This window comes from Anolis carolinensis, chromosome 6, assembly GCF_035594765.1.
Source record: "Anolis carolinensis isolate JA03-04 chromosome 6, rAnoCar3.1.pri, whole genome shotgun sequence".
NCBI classification, from domain to species: Eukaryota; Metazoa; Chordata; class Lepidosauria; order Squamata; family Dactyloidae; genus Anolis; species Anolis carolinensis.
In genome coordinates this window covers 56814545-56834366 of record NC_085846.1, presented here as the reverse complement: position 1 = coordinate 56834366, position 19822 = coordinate 56814545, and the positions used below count along the sequence as shown (strand labels likewise).

The window sequence follows — 19822 nt, the reverse complement described above, 5'->3', positions numbered from 1 at the left end:
CAGGCCTAAGAAGAGCCATAGGCCCAAACTCTTAAAGGACCAACAATTCACTTTTCTATTCTGATGGTCCTTTGTCTATTGTAATTATAATGATAATTCCATTATCCCATTCTCTAGCACAGTTATGCAACACAAGACTCAGCAACCACACTGGATTAATTATGTATTTGTCCTACTTGCCAGTGACAGCAAAAATAGTAAGTATGTTAAGCCTTGGCCAGGCCCAAACTCATATAGGTATATCTCAGTTAACGATGAAAGTCTGTTCCCGGGCATTACTTTTTTCCAACAGAGAATTTAGTACCAGAGACAGAAATAACATGGGAATAATAGGGGTACCTATTTCAATCATTCAAAACTAATAACATGCACATATGAAATGAAACAATAAGGTCAAGCAAACCTTGCATAAGGAAGAAAATACATGTTGAAAATTCTAGAGCCCACCCAAGGACCTTTTCCAAGATGCATCAAACAGATTTGCCTTTTACCAGCTTCCACTTTTTAAAAGATTCCAATTCTGGTGGCTAAATTTATATATTTATACTTTTAAAAATATGCTGGGAGTAGCTGGTGAGCAGAACACTCCCACCCCCTGTTTTACTATTCCTATATATTCAGTGAAGGATTCTGGAAGCAGCTACGGTGCTTATTGTAGGCAGGCAAAGGCAACTAAGATCAACTGGATTGGAGTCCCATTTTTCCCAGGTCACTTTTTATTGCCTTGTTTACTGCAGACATGCTGCTGCAACCTAAAAAGTCTGTGTTCATCTTTCACCATCCACTCTATGAAGACACTAGTAAAATATATATATTCCAGGTAGACATAGGAGAAGGAGATAAAGAAAACTTGGCAGGTGTAATAAGACTTTGTTGTCAGAGGCCTTATTAACTGGGGGTATGCCTGCAATTAGTGAACTGGGTTTGGTATGAGGCGTTATCAGCTGAAGACACCTGCATAAGCCTAAATTCCTGCTTATGACAGAATATCCTTAAAATGGCATGTAAAGAAATAGGAATTATATCAATATCGTAACACAGAAAAATGAATCTAGTAAAAAGTACTCACTTGCAAGATAATTCCCCGAAGCTGTTTCTGAGCTAAAATATTCGCCATCTCCTAATTTTGTAAAAATAAACAGCAAGAACAAAGTAAATGTTGTGTGTAATCCAGTTAGGAAGGTACTAGAAGTTAACTATATTTTATGGACCAAAACATTTATCTTGTTATTGCTAGTTACTTGATAAAACATGGGGAGAAACTTACTGTGCATGTTCTATTCCCAAGGATTGTCAGGAAAGCCTATGCTTGTTTGCACGCATGGGAACATTATGCAGCTTGCTTCCCCTATCTCAATGTATTTCATCTGAATAGCGGAGCCTCTGGTAGCAAAATGGGTTAAACCCTTGTGCCAGCAGGACTAATGACCGAAAGGTCGGCAGTTCAAATCCGGGAAGTGGGGTGAGTTCCCGTCTGTCAGCTCCAGCTTTCCATGCAGGGACATGAGAGAAGCCTCCCACAGGATGGTAAAACATCAAACATCCGGGCATCCTCTGGGCAACATCTTTGTAGACGGCCAATTCTCTCACACCATTACGATTTCTCAAGTTGCTCCTGACACAAAAAAAATCTGCAAAATTATCTTCCCTGTTGCTTTTTGTTCACTGTTTCTTACCTTCTTTTTATCTGACTTAATTTCTTAAGCCCAGAAGACATCACAAGAAGGCCTATTTTAAGAACTATAAATCCAGCAATTAATAGCAATAACTCACCTGTCTCCTGTCATCAGGTGCTTTAAGGAAAAGTGCGTTTATGACAGCAATGGTGTAGGTTTGTATTTCCTGATCTGCCCTGCATCAGAATACAATTTAAAAAAATAGTAAAGGAATGTCAAACATCAGGATCCTTTCCCCAAGAAGTCAACATTTTGAAGGAAATTTAAAAGAAAATAGAATGTTACACAACAGATAAGCAAGACCCCAGCAATCGGCCTTTGGAATTTATTATTCATATCATCCATCCTGAACAGGCTGGTTTTAGAAAAGGCTAAAGGAATGTTGACCTTTGTTTGATTTTTATTTTCTATCCCATCAAGGAATTACTGGTCCTACCAAACATTTATTTGTTGCTTTTATTGACTTAGTAGCAGCTTTTGATTCAATCAATAGAAACCTGTTGTGGCACAAATTCACTAACATTATAGATCAGTGCCTATTATTGTATTTCTAATCAAGGAAGCTTGAAGCTCGATCTCACTCCAATTCTCGTTGAGAATGTTGAGCACTTTGTTCTGTTATGCCCCAAATGGCACTATTGCACATCTTTTTGCACTTTCCCTCAAACTGCCTTCCCATTTTATTCCAACTTACTTAATGGTGGGTCTTCTGTGTTATTATCCTATGTTTTAACTTGGTTTTTACTGTTATTATATTGTATCATCTGTTTTTAATGTGTTTTATCTGTTGTTTTGCTGTTTTAAATGTATTTTACTTTGCTTTTTACTTGTTTTTGGGCTTGACCCTGTGTAAGCCGCCCCAAGTCCCCGCGGGGAGATGGAGGCGAGATAGAAAAATAAAGTTGTTATTATTATTATAATTCTATTCTGATACATCTGCCAGAATAAGAATTAGAATTTTGAGCCCACCAAACCTATCCTGATGGATAAAGGAGTAAAGTAAAGATGGCTGTTGGCAACATCACTCTTTAATTTATATCCAAACTAGCTGTGACCGGCCACGCGTTGCTGTGGCAAAATATGGTGGTATGGGAAATAAAGTATTGAGGAACTGGTGGTAGTTAAGGTAAAGGGTAAACGTTTTCCCCTGACATTAAGTCCAGTCATGTCTGACTCAGAGTGTTGGTGCTCATCTCCATTTCTAAGCCGAAGAGCCAGCGTTGTCCATAGACTCCTCCAAGGTCATGTGGGATGACTGCATAGAGCGGCGTTACCTTCCCGCCAGAGCAGTACCTATTGATGCACTCACATTTGCATGTTTTTGAACTTCTGGGTTGGCAGAAGCTGGGGCTAACAGTGGGGGCTCTCCGCTCCCCCAATTCAAACCTGCAGCCTTTCGGTCCAGAAGTTCAGCAGCTCAGCGCTTTAACACGCTGCGCCATCAGGGATATTATTTCCTAAAGGTTGTGAATATACAATATTTCTGATTGGTTTTTTTTTGTCTGTTGGAGGCAAGTATGAATGCTGCAATTAGGAAAAATGATTAGGATGTAATGGCCTTGCAGCTTTAAAGCCTGGCTGCTTCCTCCCTGAGTGAAGTTTTTGTTGGGAGGTGTTAGCTGGCCCTGATTCTTTCCTGTCTGGAATTCCCTTGTTTTCAGAGTGGTGTTGTTTGCGCTATTATATGTGCTTCTACTGTCTGTGGCCCTGAGAAAACAGAGGATTTGCCAGACTTTGATGATGGGAATACTTTGTTGGGAGGTGTTAGCTGGCCCTGATTGTTTCCTGTGTGGAATTCCCCTGTTTATTTACTGTCCTGGTTTTAGAGATTATATTGTTCTGCATTATTCTATCCCAGTAATTATTTCATATTAAAGTAGAATCTCACTTATCCAACATTCACGTATATAATGTTCTGGATTATCCAACGCAGTCTGCCTTTTCATAATCAATGTTTTTGTAGTCAGTGTTTTAAATTCATTGTGATATTTTAGTGGTAAATTTGTAAATACAGTACAGTAGAGTCTCACTTATCCAACATAAACAGGCTGGCAGAATATTGGATAAGCAAATATGTTGGATAATAAGGAGGCATTAAGGATAAGCCTATTAAACATCAAATTAGGTTATGATTTTACAAATGAAGCACCAAAATATCATCTTAGACAACAAATTTGGCAGAAAAAGTAGTTCAATACACAGTAATGCTATGTAGTAATTACTGTATTTATGAATTTAGCACCAAAATATCACAATATATTGAAAACATTGACTACAAAAATGCATTGGATAATCCAGAACATTGGATAAGCGAGTGTTGGATAAGTGAGACTCTACTGTAATTACTACATAGCATTACTGCGCATGGAACTACTTTTTCTGTCAAATTTGTTGTATAACATGATGTTTTGGTGCTTAATTTGTAAAACGATTGCCTAATTTGATGTTTAATCGGCTTTTCCTGAATCCCTCCTTATTATCCAACATATTCACTTATCCTGCCGGCCTGTTTATGTTGGATAAGTGAGACTCTACTGTATATTGATAATCTTAAATTATCTGCTTAGAACTGGATTATATGAGGCCCCTTCTTCACAGCTGTATAAAATGCACACTGAAGTGGATTATATGGCAGTGTGGAGTCAAGATAATCCAGTGCAAAGCAGATAATGTAAGATTATAAATGGGTTATGGAGTTGTGTAGAAGGGCCTTGAGTCTACACTGCCATATAATCCAGTTAAAATCAGATAATCTGTGGAAGAAGCCTAAGGGAGGCCTAAATCAGCCTGTCCCCTAACTGAAGCCTGGCTGTCCCTTGGCTGGTTGCTAGGCAACCAAGTGGGCAGAGATTAGCCCTCTAAACTGGCAGCAATTGGATAAAAAAATTATTGCTCTCCCTCTAATTAGGACTTTATTTTTCTTTTCTTTTTGTTGTATCAACCTGGAGGCATGGATGATGGGTTGTGTTGTCAAATTTCGAGGTTGCGGGGCCTGTACTTTTGTTGTTTTGTCCACTGCCCTGATGCCATCACTCTTTTATATATATAGATGACATAATTCCAACATTGTCTGACTCAGAATTTTTTTCCACTCTCAGTTGGGTCAAATAAGTTGTCTATTTTTTATTTGTGATTTCCTGCTTCTTGGCAGGGGGTTGAACTGGATGGCCTGTGAGGTCTCTTCTAACTCTATTATTCTATGGTTCTATAAGCCGATGATACAGTTTTAATCTCACACATATAGGCTGAAGAAGCCTGATCTCTAATTTCAGTGTATTTTGTTCAAGATAAAAGCTGAACATCAGTTATACAAAAACAAAGGTGATGGTGTTTGGAAAGAGACACACCTGGTATCAATGGTTTATCAGTGGTTACCATTTGAACAATGCCAGGAATTTAAATACCTGGGCATTAATTTTACAGAAAGCCTCCCCTGCAAGCCCCATATAGAAGCTACTAGAGTAGCAACTTTGAGAACTATTTGAGTAACCCTTAAATTTTACAACACTGCAGGGATCACTTTTTTGTCCCAGCCACGAAAATACTCCATATGCTATAGCAGAAGTTCTTCTGCAAAGAAGAGAGTCACAAAATTCACTCAGGCAAGTAAAGGTAACATATGACAAGCTGGACAATCCTATTTTTCTCCTTAACCATCATCCAGCAGTCTTCACACATCCCTTTCTGGGTTTTTTTTTCTGTGAGGAGCCAGAACACACAGCCTTCCAGATCATAGCCAAACCTTGATTATAACCTAGTTCTAGCTGATAGTATAGACTACAATGTCATATCAATTGTTCAGGCTTTTTAAAGCGGTTACTTACTTTTCTTTTATGCCAAATTTGAAAACATAAAGAAAAAGAACAATAGGATACTACTACAAACTACTCACCCTTGAAGAGGTGAGATTAGCTGTCCAATGGTAATCTCTTGTGCCACCTTCTGGTACAGATCATGGCTATTCAGCACCATTGATTCTAAGATGGCCAATGAACGTTGCAATATAGCAATGTCAGTGGGGAATTTGCTCACATAACCCGCTATCTAGAAATATATATCAAACAACATGAATGAGACTTTGCTGGGTAAGAAGGAAACATTTTAGTAAAATAAATATTTTAATGTGCATTTTAGACTGCAGCAATAAAGTCAAATGGTGGAATAGTAATACACTCAGTTTTGATTTTAATATGGTTAATGAAGAGTCTGAAAGTTTTTTTCCTAAGTAATTTGTCCAGTTTCCCTGCATAGCAAGAAAGCTGTTGCTATAAATTACTGGAATAGTGAAAACAAGTAACGTGTAATATTAATTCATGTGTTACAGAGACTTGGAAAATTCCTATAAAAATATTTAGCAATATGTGCCTAAATATTAACTTTTAAAAGTAACTCAAAACAATTGCTTGTTATATCAAACCAGTAAATTCCCTCTTTCTCATTACTTTTCTCTAGAAATGTGGCTTCATTACACCTTTGTTATGGTAATTAGAGGAGAATGCATTAATTGTATCATGTTATTTCTAAGTTTAAAACATGAACAAACACTAAAGGTAATTCTAGCAGCTTGCAGGGCCCCTTTTAACTAACACAATGACTTTTCCCCCCAGAAAAATATTTTCTGGTGTTGGAGGCCTCTGGATGTGCTTTTTTGGTATTAAAATATTATTACAAGCTAACCAATAAAAGACTACTCTTCCTTATCAAAGAACTACACAGGGAGAGCCACCTATAGGTTAGATGTGGCCCCCTGGGCCAAATTTCTAGACGAATTCAAATGATCAGAGGGGTCAGGCAGGGCTGTATTTTAGCACCTATCCTGTTTAACATATTCCTAAATGACCTAGAAGAAGTTATGATAGCTCCACAAGGACACCTTCCCAGCTTAAGCACAAGGAGAGCACCCATTCTGCTTTATGCAGATGATACAGCCATCGTGTCCAGATCCAGACCAGGGCTCCTACATCAACTCAAGTTATTCTCAGATTACTGTGAAACAAATGAGCTAAATATCAATTTTAGCAAATCAAAAGTTCTTGTTTTTGAAATATACAAAATATAAATGGTCCATTGGGAAACTTCTCTTAGAGAAGGTAAAAAGCTTCCAGTACCTGAGACTCACCTTCCACCATACACTATCATGGAAAGATCATAGAGAATCTGTGACACAAAAAGCTAATGCTGGCTGAGCTGCTATACTAAGATTTTATTACACTAAAGGATGACAACACGTCCCCTCGGCATTAAAAAAATTTAATGCCAAAATTGCTTCGAAATTTCTTTTTGATGCAGCCATTTGGTGGGAAAACACACATGTAAATTTAGACAGAGTGCAAGCAAGATTTATAAGAGACCTGTTAAACATGCCGTACCGCGTTCCTAACGCAGTACTATTACTAGAAACAGGTGAATGTCCACTAAGCACAAGGGCTTGGATTCTGAAAATGCATCTATGGCTGAACACAATTGTATTCAAATTGGGAACGGGCTTATCACATTTTATCACATCCGAAATCACTCAACCCCTTTGGGCAAGGAGGGTCGAACGGAAAGCGACCTCAATTGGTCTATCAGTGTCCCTTTCCCTGCATCTATGTTTCAAAATGTAACAGGAATAATTGAAGCAATGGATTAGGGATATTGACCTGGGAGAGCTCAGAGCCCGCTCAAATTCATAATGTCCCCCATGATCCTTGAACTTACCATACACTGAGCCATTCAAGTTACATGAATATCTTAACAGTCTCACAGTGTCTAATTACTGTAGACTGTTCACAAAAGCGAGACTAAATGTATTTTCATCAGAGATGCTAAGTGGCAGACTACTGTAACTGGCATCCCCTACTACCAAAGGTTATGCCTGTGCAGTGGAAATGAAATAGAATAATTAGAACACATCTTGTTGCAGTGTCACTTTTACTCAGCTCAACGTGGCCAATTCTTACACCCAATACTGACCCAATTGTCCAACCATTGCCTGCAAGGGAAGGTCAAACATCTTTTGGAGGACAAGCACCATGGGGTGACCCTCATGGTGGCAAAGCTCCTTGCAGGGGGAGCAAGACTGAGAAAAAGTCTAGTTTCCGATCAGGGCACTGTGTAGTATGTGTCTGTATTATTTATTTCCCTGGTTACGAGGGATTTGTAAATTCCTGTATGCTATTTATTCAACAGCTGTGGGTCCATGGACCATAATCAAGTTTGTTTGTTTGTTTGTTATTAAAAGCTGCAGGTTTCTTTGTGCCACCTTCTGGGTAAAAGTATGAAGTCACGTGGATCTGGGATGAAAATTTGTCCCCTATATGATTTGACTATTGATCTTAATCCTAATATGTGGTTCCTAGCAATAACGAAAACATCACTATAGGCTGTTAGAAATTGCTACTGTGTGATGCTTGATCCCTGCTGCTGCTGTAATAAGACTTTCCATATTGTTTCTAAGAGAGAGCTGGAAGAACTATGGAAAATGTTGTGCATAGCCTGCACTTTCCATTGAATGCATGGGAGAAGGGGCAGACACAGAATACGCATAACTGATTGCATATTACAACCTACCTTTTTAATGAAAGCCACAGAAAATGTATCCCAGGATACGATTCCATGATCCATCAGCTCCACAAATGCAGTCAGTGTGAAGGATAACATATCTCCGAAGCTGGAAGAGACATGAGCCACAGCAGTAAATGGGACAGGGAAACATGTGAGAAGGATAGGACAGCCTTCTGGAGCAAGGAAGAATAAAGCAAAAGAATGCAAGAAGAAGCAAAAGCAGAGTAAAATGGAAGCTGTAAAGCGGAAGCAGTGCTAGAGAAGTAGCAAAATGATTCAGTTTGGAAATCAAAGCTCTCAAAGGAAACATTTGCATATTTAGCTACTGAGGAAATAGAGGACTGTAAGAAAAAGCACTGGCATGGATTTCAACCTGATCATTCAAAACACAGTTGGGGGGGGGGGGGGGGAACAGAACAGAAAAAATGTATTTTCCCAATGACTGATCCAGTGGTGTTTAAATCCTGTTTAAGGATAAATATCAAGGAAAGGCATAGGCCCCATCTATACTGACCATTTAATGCAGTTCAAAGCTAGCTTCAAGCTGTGGTGACCAGACAATAAACCTCCACTAAAGGCCTTTATGTGTACCAGTGCTCTGTGGTTTGTTTAATCACCATCAGGATCTCAACCTGGATTTCCTATGTAATCATCTGCACAGTGACACCTCTTTCAACACTGCTTTGAAAGTGCATTAAATGAGGCCTTGCTGTCACATTCTCCCTTCTCAAGTACAAATTCCCTCTACCTGACTTGACAGTTTCCATAAGGCTTCCATCAGCACTAGCCTTAGCTAGAACTAACAGTTTTCTGTGAACTTACTTTGAAACAAACCACAAACCTCAACCAAATTACAGTGAAGAGAAAAGTCTTATTAATGGAAGAGTAGGTATAAGTTTTATGCATGGCTAAGTCTGATAGAGGATGAGTGTAGAATGAAGAGGGAATGAACTCTCAACAACTATGAAAGGCGCGAGGGTATGTTACAGCTACAGATCCTTCCCTACTGTATCAATCAAAACAGTATTTGCTACATGCTTTTGCAACTAGGAAGGGACAGTCTAATTAGCTTTGTGAACAAAAATAATTCTAAGAAAAAGGAACAATGTCCTTATATAAAACAATACATGTACAGTATGGTGTATTATATTGTTCCTAATTATAATGCAATCAATAGAAATCAGGACATGTATTTGTATGAATAGAAACCTATTGCAAAAAATTGTCCTCTCTTATAATCTAGGCCAGTGTTTCTCAAAGTCTGCTCCTCCAAGTATTTTGGACTTCAGCTCCCAGAAATATCAGCCATCTTACCAGCAGATAGGAATTGTGTAGTCCAAAATACCTGGAAGAGCAGAGTTTGAGAAACACTGGTCTATGCATTTTTTTTAAAAAAAAAACATTCATCTATAGTATCATCTACTAGTCCAAGGCATTTTTGTTAATATATGGTGGAGCCCCCAGTGGCGCAATGGTTTAAACCGCTGAGCTGCTGAATTTGTGAACCAAAAGGTTGGCAGTTCGAATCTAGGAAGCAGAGTGAACTCCCGCTGTTAGCCCCAGCTTCTGCCAACCTTGCAATTAAAAAACATGCAAATCTGAGTAGATCAATAGATACCACTCCGGTGGGAAGATAATGGCACTCCATGCAGTCATGCCGTCCACGTGACCTTGGAGGAGTCTACGGACAACGCTGGCTCTTTGGCTTAGGAATGGAGATGAGCACCAACCCCCAGAGTCGGGCACGACTAGACTTAATATCAGGGGAAAACCTTTACCTTTACTATGGTGGTTGAGCCATGTAGAGAGGGAAAAAATCATTCCTCCAGACATGTGTCACAGAGGGGAGGAAGTTTTTGACTGCAGGGAAGCTGGCAAGCTGTGAAGCTGTTTTGATGATTTATGTGAACTTATAAGAAGCTGCCGTGGTTTCAGAAGAGATGATGGCAGTTCACAGAAAAGCTCTCCCCTGAAGAAAGGCAGACAGACAGCCTTTTGGGACTGGCCAAGGTGTGCCAAATATTGTGTCCTAGAGGGGGCAAGGCATAGCCAGCTATCTGTAGAGTGTCGAGAGGAAATGGTATCCAAAGTTTCTGGAAGAAGAAAAAGAGTCTTTTGAGTGGTAGGAGTGGCAGAAATCAGCCAGGCGGTCCTGGAGATTGTGACCTGGAGGGGGGTCAGACATGGTTGCCATGTCTACAGGGAATGGAGCTAAGTTAGCATCTCAGATTGCTGGAACTGGCAGGGATCAGCCAGGGTGTGATGACAGTTTTGACCAGCAGATGGTAGCACACCACCAACGTGTTGGCTGACGGTAAAGACCAGTTTGCATCCTGAGAGACTGCCAGGAAAAAGAGATGTTTCAGCTGTGACCAGACTGATCAACTTTGGAGAGATTGTAAATCAGATCACCCTGGCAACAAAAGCAATGACTCTTAGTAGAACATCAGCAGTGGCTGCAAAGGAGGCCTTCAAAGCAGGCGAATTGGCTGCTAGATTGGGGGGGGGGGGGTCATTCACCAAGTGGTAAACTCTTATGAACTTGCTATCTGATATACAGAAGGCCCCAGTATGATCAGTAGAATTGAGAGGTGGGACAATGACTAATGTAAGTTGATACAGCATTCATCCCATGCTTGGGAAAATTGGAATGGAGTCTTTTGTGTGCCAGGGATTTGACATGGAATACACACACACACACACACACACACTCACTCACTCACATACACCTTTGGATAACATAGGGAAGAGTTAACACTCTTGTAATGTTTGTTTTGCTATCTGTGCCATGTTCAGAAGATTTCACTTCACTATCTGTCCCTGTGATAATTGGATTTTGAAAAATGTGGCTTGTCGTGGAAACAAGGATTGATAATAAAGCTTCAGTGGAGACACCTTTTCCCCATGATAACTCTTTCAGGAGTGAATTTCCTTCCTAGAGATAGATTTCTCTCACTTCCCATTGTCTCACCTCCATTCTTAACTATGAGTCATTAGTAAGTCAGATGTTTGTAACTCAGGGACTGCCTATATATATGTTTGGTTAATACAAAGTTTGGAAAGTTACTTTTTTGAGCAACAATCACTATTCCTCACCAATCTACAAGGTAGTGCTGGAGAAAGAATTCTGAAAACTGTAGCCCAAATGCTCTGTTTTTGTACTGAAGTATAATACTTAAAGGTTGCACTTCAGATATGAAGCACCATGAGGCATTGCTTGAACTGTTTGGCACCATTACAGAACTTCTATATAGAGGCTGCAAACAGACATCAGAAGGGAACAATGAAGGGAAGAAATTATATGTTTGTACAACACGGAGATTTAATATTGGCAGCTGCTGTAAATTAGAAAGAATCTAGCAAGTCCAGGGAAAATAGGTCTATACATTATTGACTTGAGTATAATGAGCCATTGACTGTAATGTGTACCTGAATTTTGAAGGTGTGCATTACACACACACACACATTGTTGAATGTATTGTGCGGCCATTCTGCTGCCTGTCCAGAGGTTTTAAAGACCCCATGAATGAGGCCAGTTGGGAAGTAATGCCCCCCATAAGGCTCACAGGTGGGTTTACATGTGTAATTCTAGCATGCCGTCAAATATAAGCTAAAGTAGTTATGCATCAGTAGTGTAGAAAGCAGTCTGTCTTTGAATGAGGCCAATGGAGAGAAATCTGGCTTATTATGTCTACCCCGTTATAAAATGCATTGAGTGATACTAACCTAGAGTAGTATTAATGTCAAATTTGGATGACAAACTCAAAGTATATTTGATGTAAGAGAACTGTGTCTCTCCAATAAATTAAATTATATTGGAGTAATTTCATTTGTTTAAAGTATCTATGAATATGGGATTTGAATCATACTGCGAGTGGAAATTTTTCCCATAGCCTCAGTTTATCTGAGCTGGAATTCTTCTAATTTTGCTATTTGGGGAGAAGAGAAAGAAAAAGCCAGGGCAACAGCATCAGTTGTATTATGCAATTTCATTGCTTTGCCAGTATGTGGCATTAGAGTACCAGAAAAAAGTATTCCAAAGGCAGGCCAGTGAAGAAAAGGCAATCTAAATACAGCAGTCTAAATACAGCAGACTCTCTGTTAATTCAAGCAACCAAAACTCTCAAGGAACTGGCAAAATAACCAAAGACATAATACTCAATTTACAAAGCTGTTTTTGTAATATAATAAAAATGTGCTACATTAAGTTAAATTTGTGTTTATTTGTCTTAATTTGCTTTTAATTTCTGTACAGTTTTTTCAATATTAATATCAAGTCAATGCAGAGTTATGGTATGGTATAGTATGGGGTAAACTATTAGGCCTTGCTTTAATAATACATCTCAATCAACTAGCAACTACATTTATCTGGCATCTATCAATACCAATGGGTGCCGGTTAACTGTCTACTTCATCAAAACCATATCAGAGTGCAACATAAATATAAAAGACGACTAGATTATTGACCCTGCAATGCCATGCATGCTCATTTGGGCCTAAGTCGTTTAGAAAATGGTATAATTTGCTTTTTGGGGGGGGGGAGCTATAGAATTGCACCCAATTTATGGAGGTGTCAATTTAGGAAGTAAACTGGTGTGGTGCAAGGCTTGAGTGTTGGATTAGGATTCTGGGGAATGATTCAATTTCCTACTAAGCCATGGAAATCCAATGGGTGATCTTGGACAAGTCACATTCTTTCAGACTTAAGAAGGTTGCAATGGCTTGAATAAATCTAACAACAAAAACCTTAGGGAAAGTCAATGTACATCAGTCACCTTCAAGTCACAAAAAATTTATATCAAAAGTTAAATGTACATTTAAAGGTCTGACTTCTTTCTTCATATTCACACCCATTCTTTGAATCCTCAGCAAAAAGCCAGTAAAAGCTATGAAACGTAGGGCAGAACAGGAGGATGTAGTGCCAGGGAAAGGAAAGAGCAGGTGCTTTCCAGGCAACTTTCTCCATTCGAATGGGAAATCCAAACTTTGGCCACATCTGTGCATTTTTAGGACTGCAGCTGGAACAAACATCACATGCTTGTGGCAGCCCAGAACTACCTCGAGTCAAAGGCATTTCCTTTGGCACTGACTTTATACAAAGATGTGCCAAACATAGTAATATTACCATAAGGCAATAGTTGTGAGGTTTAAGTGAGGGTGGCAGTGAGGTGGAAAGCCTCAGGGGAAGAAGGGTTGAGGCTACTGGAACAGAGGAGGCAGCTCCTGGGCTGTTCTCAAAACTGTTCATACTGCCAAGCAAAGAGTTAAAGAATCATGTTTTTTTTTACTCACAGTGTACTTCCTACATGGGAATGACAGGAATATGATTTAGAAGAGGTCAACTATTTGTCTGCCTGTGCCAGAATTGACTACTTCATCAGGCAGTGGTTTGTGGGAAGCAGAGTATATTACCTTTTTACTAAAAATCCCAGAATCCTCCACACATAGGGTGGTGAAAAAAGCAAATGTGTTTCTTATCTCCTGCTTCTGCTTCTTTCAATCAGAAAATCCCAGAACCTTCCCTTCCTACATGCAAAGCATGCCAGCTCTAGCAGTGAGTCACAGCCTTTGTTCCCCATGGAAGGAGGTGAAAAGTAAAAAGGATATCACTTTTTCCGTCAAAAATACATGCACTTGGAATGACAAACAGGCTGCTGGAACGAGTGGCAGGTCCCTCTGGCACAGTGCTTCCCTCTTCTGCTGGAGAGCTCAGAAAGGCTTACACTGCTGTTCTTAACACAGGACCTCAAATCCAGGCAGTTTAGAGAGCCTGGACTGTTTCAGCTTCAGCACGAGAACTCAAAGCTCTACTTGCACACTCTTTTTTCTTTTCTTTTTTTCTAAATAATATTTTATTTAGTTTTTCAATTATACATAAAATAGAATTAGAAACATTCTATAGGAAGATAGCAATAGTTAAGAGAGAAAAGAAGGGAGTGTTGTGGGCTAGGGATGGGAAAAGGAGGAGAAGGAAAAAAAAAGGAAAAGAAAAAAGAGGGAAGGGGTCTAATAAAAGTCTTTTTATAATAACTTTGATCTTCTTCATCGTGTTTGTATATCTTCTTTTTCAACTTTATCTTGTTTATTCTAAATGTGCTTCTCCTTTTCTTGACTTCTCTCTTTATATAGTCTTTTTTATTTACTTGTCTATGTCATCATTTCTTTCTTCTTATTGATCAGGTAGTCCCTGACTGGACTCCAATCTGTCTCTCCTCTGGCCGATATTTGATTTCTTGTCATTAAATGGGTTAATCTGTCAATATTTCTTATCTCCATAATCTTAACTTCCCATTGTTGTATGGTTGGCATTTCTTTAACTCTCGAATTCTTCGCATAGACAGTTCTTGAAACGGTTGTTAAATAGTTTAGTAATACTTTATTCTTTTCCAAACTTCTGTTTGTAATTCCCAATTAGAACGTTTCTGGTGACATTTGGAACTTTATATGAGTTTCTTCATGTATTCTTCTCCAATACTCTTTGGCTTTGTTGCACATCCACTACATGTGGTAGAGAGTACCTTCTTGTGCTTCATATTTCCAGCATTTTGTCTGTATATGTTTGTTGATTCTTCAAAAAATTTTGAGGTGTGATATACCACTGTTACATCATTTTAAACCAATTTTCTTTAAGATCATTAGCGTAAGTGAATTTCAACTTTCTGTTCCAAATATCTTTCCATTCTTCAAGTTGAATTTGTCTTCCAATGTTTATTGCCCATTTAGTCATGCATTCTTTTATTTGCTCTGTTTCAGTTTTCTTGTAAATCTTTGTGATTGTTTTCTTTTCTGAGATCATTATTTTCTCCCAAATAGTTTATTTATCCATAAAACCTGTCACTTTGTCTTTCTTATAATGTTCTTTTAACTGTCTATACTGAAACCAGGAGATATTCTTGTATACTAGGTTAATTTCTTCTTGGGTTTTCAAGACATAGTTTCCTTCTTTTTTTTTCTTTTTTCTTTTAGAATTTCCTTATATAAAGGCCATTTTGTCCAACCTAATAGTCTTCTCTGCGAGGTCTCTTTACATGTATGTGCGTGTGGATGTGACAGTTTTGCATGATGGTGTTTATGGAAATTTCCTAGATGCAAGTAAATGCCTTGTGCAGGGAGAGACACATAATTAGGTAGACTGCAGTGGCTGCCTCAAGCACCAGATTTTGGGTGTCATGGAAAGGAAGCAAATTGTTAATTATACATTTACTACTCCCTTCTACTTTTAATATCCAAAGTGGGCAGAGAAGCTTATAGGATGTTCTGCTTCAAAAGCCAAAATAACTTAGTTGGCCTTCACCTTCACTTGAGGACTGGCAGACAACTTGTTGCTCTGCCTCGGGTTCCAAAATGTTATGGTGAAATACTGAACAAATGAAGCACCATGCCAACAGGACAAAGGCAGTTAAACAGACGAAAATGCAAAACATGAGATATAATTCTCTATTGAAAGCAGTTTTGCAGGCTGCTGCAGGGCAATGCCATCTACACAGCTACCTACAGGTCAGTAATTCATAGGACCACTTATGCCTCGCTTCAGCAGGGAGTCACCTGCAAACCATGTCCCCTTTCATCAGTATAAACATTTCAAGACACCTATAAAAAGCATACTATGTAATTCATACCACACAGGGCTTTAGGCTGACTACAGTATGTTAATAATTAGGTGGCAGTGTGTGTGTGTGTGTGTGTGTGTGTGTGTGTGTGTGTGTGTATAATTTAAGTCAGATTTGCAATGTGTTAAACTTTCCAAATGCAAAAAATACCATATTTTATCAATAGAGAAGGTGATCATGCTGATACTGCTGGCTGAGTATCATTGCTTACTGACTGCCTAAATAAATTCCCCATACTCATTTTATAAACAATGAAATGTCCATGAAGTTTAGTTTTGTTATAGACAATTTATACACTCCTGTGATGAAATGGGGGTTAGGGGAATGGAGCCATTGGCTAGAAGCTGTTAGTTTAATTCTGTTGTTCTGAGCAACTGAATTTTTTCTATAAACAGAATATTATTAACTTTAAAGCCCTGAATTCAGTGTGTAGGATTATAGGCAGGCTCACAAATCCTTTCTAGCACCTTTGCCCAAACTGAAGTGATTGTGAAGTGTGAACTAGCAAAATTAAGACTTTGAAAAGAAACATTCTGTAATTTTTTGACAGGTATGATTAACTGGGATTAGTTCCAATATTACCATTATTGCTACTGGCAATGCATATGGCATTTTCAACACACAAAACACTTTAGTGCCTTTGGCCACAATTCCAGGAGAGAGAAATGGACACAGAGCTGAGCTTTATTAGCTGTTTTAAGATGTCAAGTTTCTCACATGCATGCCTCCTTTTTTGAGATTTGTAGTAACATAGATCTGGGGTAAGAACATTATGGGGCCCTGAATACTGTTGGACTGAAATTGCCAGTATCTCTAGCCAGCTCAGTCAATAGTGATGAATTCAACATTTCTGGAGTCCAACATCTTTGCCTATTTATTTAAAAATTTTCTGTATCATCTTCAAATCCACAGGGATTCTTGAAGCGATGGACAAAGAAAAACCCAGATAAAACAATATAAAGATGAAAACATTATGAAGAACACATAGAAATATGCTTGAAAACTGCTAGAATCCAGTTCGAAACAGATGTAACTGCTAGGAGACCCTAGGCATTAATGTTAGATAGGCATGACTGAAAGATTATTAGGGCATGAGACCAGCCATAGATTTTATTTTTTATTTAACCTAGAGCATGAATTATGGAAAACAAAGCTGAAACACAATACAAAATCCTTGTTTGTTTGTCTGGTGATTGGAATAACATTACTATAAAGCAGGTCGTATATTAGAGTGTGGAGAACATTACTCTTTTTGACAACAACTTCCAGAATACCCCAGCCAGTATGATCAGTAACCTCAGACAGTCTAAACAGGGATTTTCTGAGCTCTGGTCATATTCTGAACTTTAATAGGAACATTTCTGGAACTAGAAAATCAAACTGGAAAAGGGGGATACCTATAATTACCGTGTTTCCCCAAAAGTAAGACACTGTCTTATATTTAGTTTTCTTCAAGATCACACTATGGCTTATTTTCAGGGGATGCCTTATTTTTTATTAAATATGGTACAACAATCTGCATTTATGGGATGATCTATCTGGGCTCAGTAGCAGACTGCTTGCTAAAGCCTTTACCCTATCTCCTGGTATTTGTATGGGGTGAGAGAGACCCACAGCTGAGTAAAACGGCAATGACAGCTTGACTTCTTCCTCGAGGACACACAATATCTAAATCAGAGCCCCCTGCTCCTTACTTCACTGAGAAGGCTTTTACTTTTACTTTCTACGTCTCCCTCTATGGCTCAGCTTGCAGCACACATAGAATTACCAGGACCTGACAAGGGGAGCCGACCTTGTACTCTGCACAGCCACATCTATCACTATGTCTTATTTTCGGGGTATGGCTTATATTGCGCAAATGCTTCCAAATCCTGCTACAGCTAATTTTATATGTCTTATTTTTGGGAAAACAGGGTACATAATGGTTTTAATTACTCTGATTTTATCTGCTTGGATTTTAATGTATTGTCCATTATTTTATTTTGTGTATCGTTGGAATGTTTTAAGTTTTTGTCAAATATGTTGTGTTGTTGTTTCGGGCTTGTCCCTGTTGTGAGCCGCCCCGAGTCCCTTCGGGGAGATGGGGCGGGATGTAAAAATAAAGTTTATTATTATTATCATTATCATGCATAAAAAATAAACTTTTGAAAGAAAGGCAGCAGGTGGTATAATTAAAGGGCAGTTGGTTATTAATGAAATTTTTCACTGATAAGACTTAATTCATTTTTTAGTTTTCAGAGTGATAGGAGTTTTGCATTTAAAGATTTGGCAGTCTCATTCAAAGCAATGTATGGAATTGTCCTTACACTCTCATCAATCTGTCAATTTCTATTGCAATTCTATTTCCTTCCTTATAATTCTCCTCAAGACCATCCAACCATCCAGCTCTCCAACTCTCCTGTCTTCATCCTTTTGGCTTCCCTTAGCCTATTGGATCTTTTTTCGATTGTGGGGGGGGGGGTGCTTTGTCTAGTTTTTCTTTCCCAAATTCTTCAAGTTCAAAGTGCTCACCTAGAGGCAACTAGACCCATTTTTGCACCCTTAATTCCCTGTGACATCAAAAAAACTCAGCCAGACATAACAACATAGATTTTTACAAACTGGTCTTACCACTAGGTAGAGTAAGGCAATCATCTCTGGCAACAGCTGCTGTAGGATGGGCAGAAAACAGCAGCACAGTCGTTGGAGAACTGAGCTTTGTGTGCCACACATTTTGTGCTGTACTAACAGTCTGCTGCCCATATGCACAGTGGAGGATGTTGTCATGTCATCAGAGCTGAAATAATATCCACCTGCTAGGCCAGTTGGATACTACAGAAGGAATGCATTAAAGCACACCAACTTATCCTTTGGATCATCCATTTAAATGTTTTCACCAAACCTGCATTTTAAGAGTAATTTTTACAACTGTTTCTAAAAATTGTGCATCCTGACCTAACACATTTGTGGAATTAGTTGGGCTAACTATAACATTTGCATCAACTGTATTTATTTCTTGAAGAGAAAGTTCTAGATTGCTGAGAATGCAATGCTAGTGCCTCTCTCCAGACAGATAGCACAATCTTTCACTATAAATCTAGCCACATAAAAGCAGTTAGAAATTCCCAGAATAGGCACTTAATGAGTATGAAAACCCCACTTCAGTTTCAATTCTTCAATTTTATTCAAGAAAATGAAATTAACAGAATCAGTAGAAATATATGAAACCTTGTAGAACGATTCTGATACATATTGATTTAAGAAATAGATATTCGTATGACACCAGCAGTCATGAACTATTACTAACTGTAGGCTGTTGATAATTTAGGATAAATTTTGAAATGTAGTTAAAGCTCTATACATGCAGATATGGACGACAGCCATTACTTACATGAACACTATACTCAGAGGCTGACCCCTGAGCCACTGCAGGGGCAGCATGGGGTCCTGGCCATCCAGAGGTGCTGAACATGATTTAATGCCCTGGATTACCACCCTTACCACTTCCCTCCTGTTCTCATTGTAGCAGTGACCATCAGCTAGAAAATGGCTGGTGGTTGTCACTCGCTGCATGGAGTAATGTTGGTTGGATCACCATAAACATATGGGATAGGGTACGGGTGAAAATCACCCAGTCTTTCCTCCCTTCTCCAATCGCCTTTTCACCCTGGTCAACATTATTCCAGTAATAAGCTACGGCCACCAGCCATCTCATGAATCACCACTACAGTGGTTGCCACTAGAGTGAGAACAAGAGATGTTTGGCAAGTGCCTCCTATTTCCTCAGGCCACCCAAGCCTGGGGAATATTTGATGGCTGTATAAACAGTTGCCCTCACTTCCATACTGGAACTGGCCCAACTGTTTTTATGGGCCCAAACTCTGAATCAACTCACGACTTTTGCCTTGGCCTGTGTTAACCTGAATCAGTTATCAGTTCCCTTTGGCATTAAGTATTCATGTAGATGTGCCCAATATATGGTGATCAAAACTGCATTTTATTTTAGGATGG

At 38.9% G+C, this 19822-nt stretch overlaps 1 protein-coding gene across 3 annotated transcripts in view; it reads right to left on the bottom strand.

Moving 5' to 3' along the window:
- elmo1 (engulfment and cell motility 1) overlaps window positions 1-19822 on the bottom strand; it is a 393582-nt gene that overhangs the window by 218939 nt on the left and 154821 nt on the right. For all 3 annotated transcript variants that reach the window (XM_008112853.3, XM_008112854.3, XM_062957287.1), the window contains 4 exons: window positions 8229-8328; window positions 5569-5720; window positions 1774-1852; window positions 1070-1120 (listed from right to left, as the gene is read on the bottom strand). In XM_008112853.3, the coding sequence (XP_008111060.1) occupies window positions 1070-1120; window positions 1774-1852; window positions 5569-5720; window positions 8229-8328 (382 nt within the window). The remainder of the gene's footprint in view (window positions 1-1069; window positions 1121-1773; window positions 1853-5568; window positions 5721-8228; window positions 8329-19822) is intronic.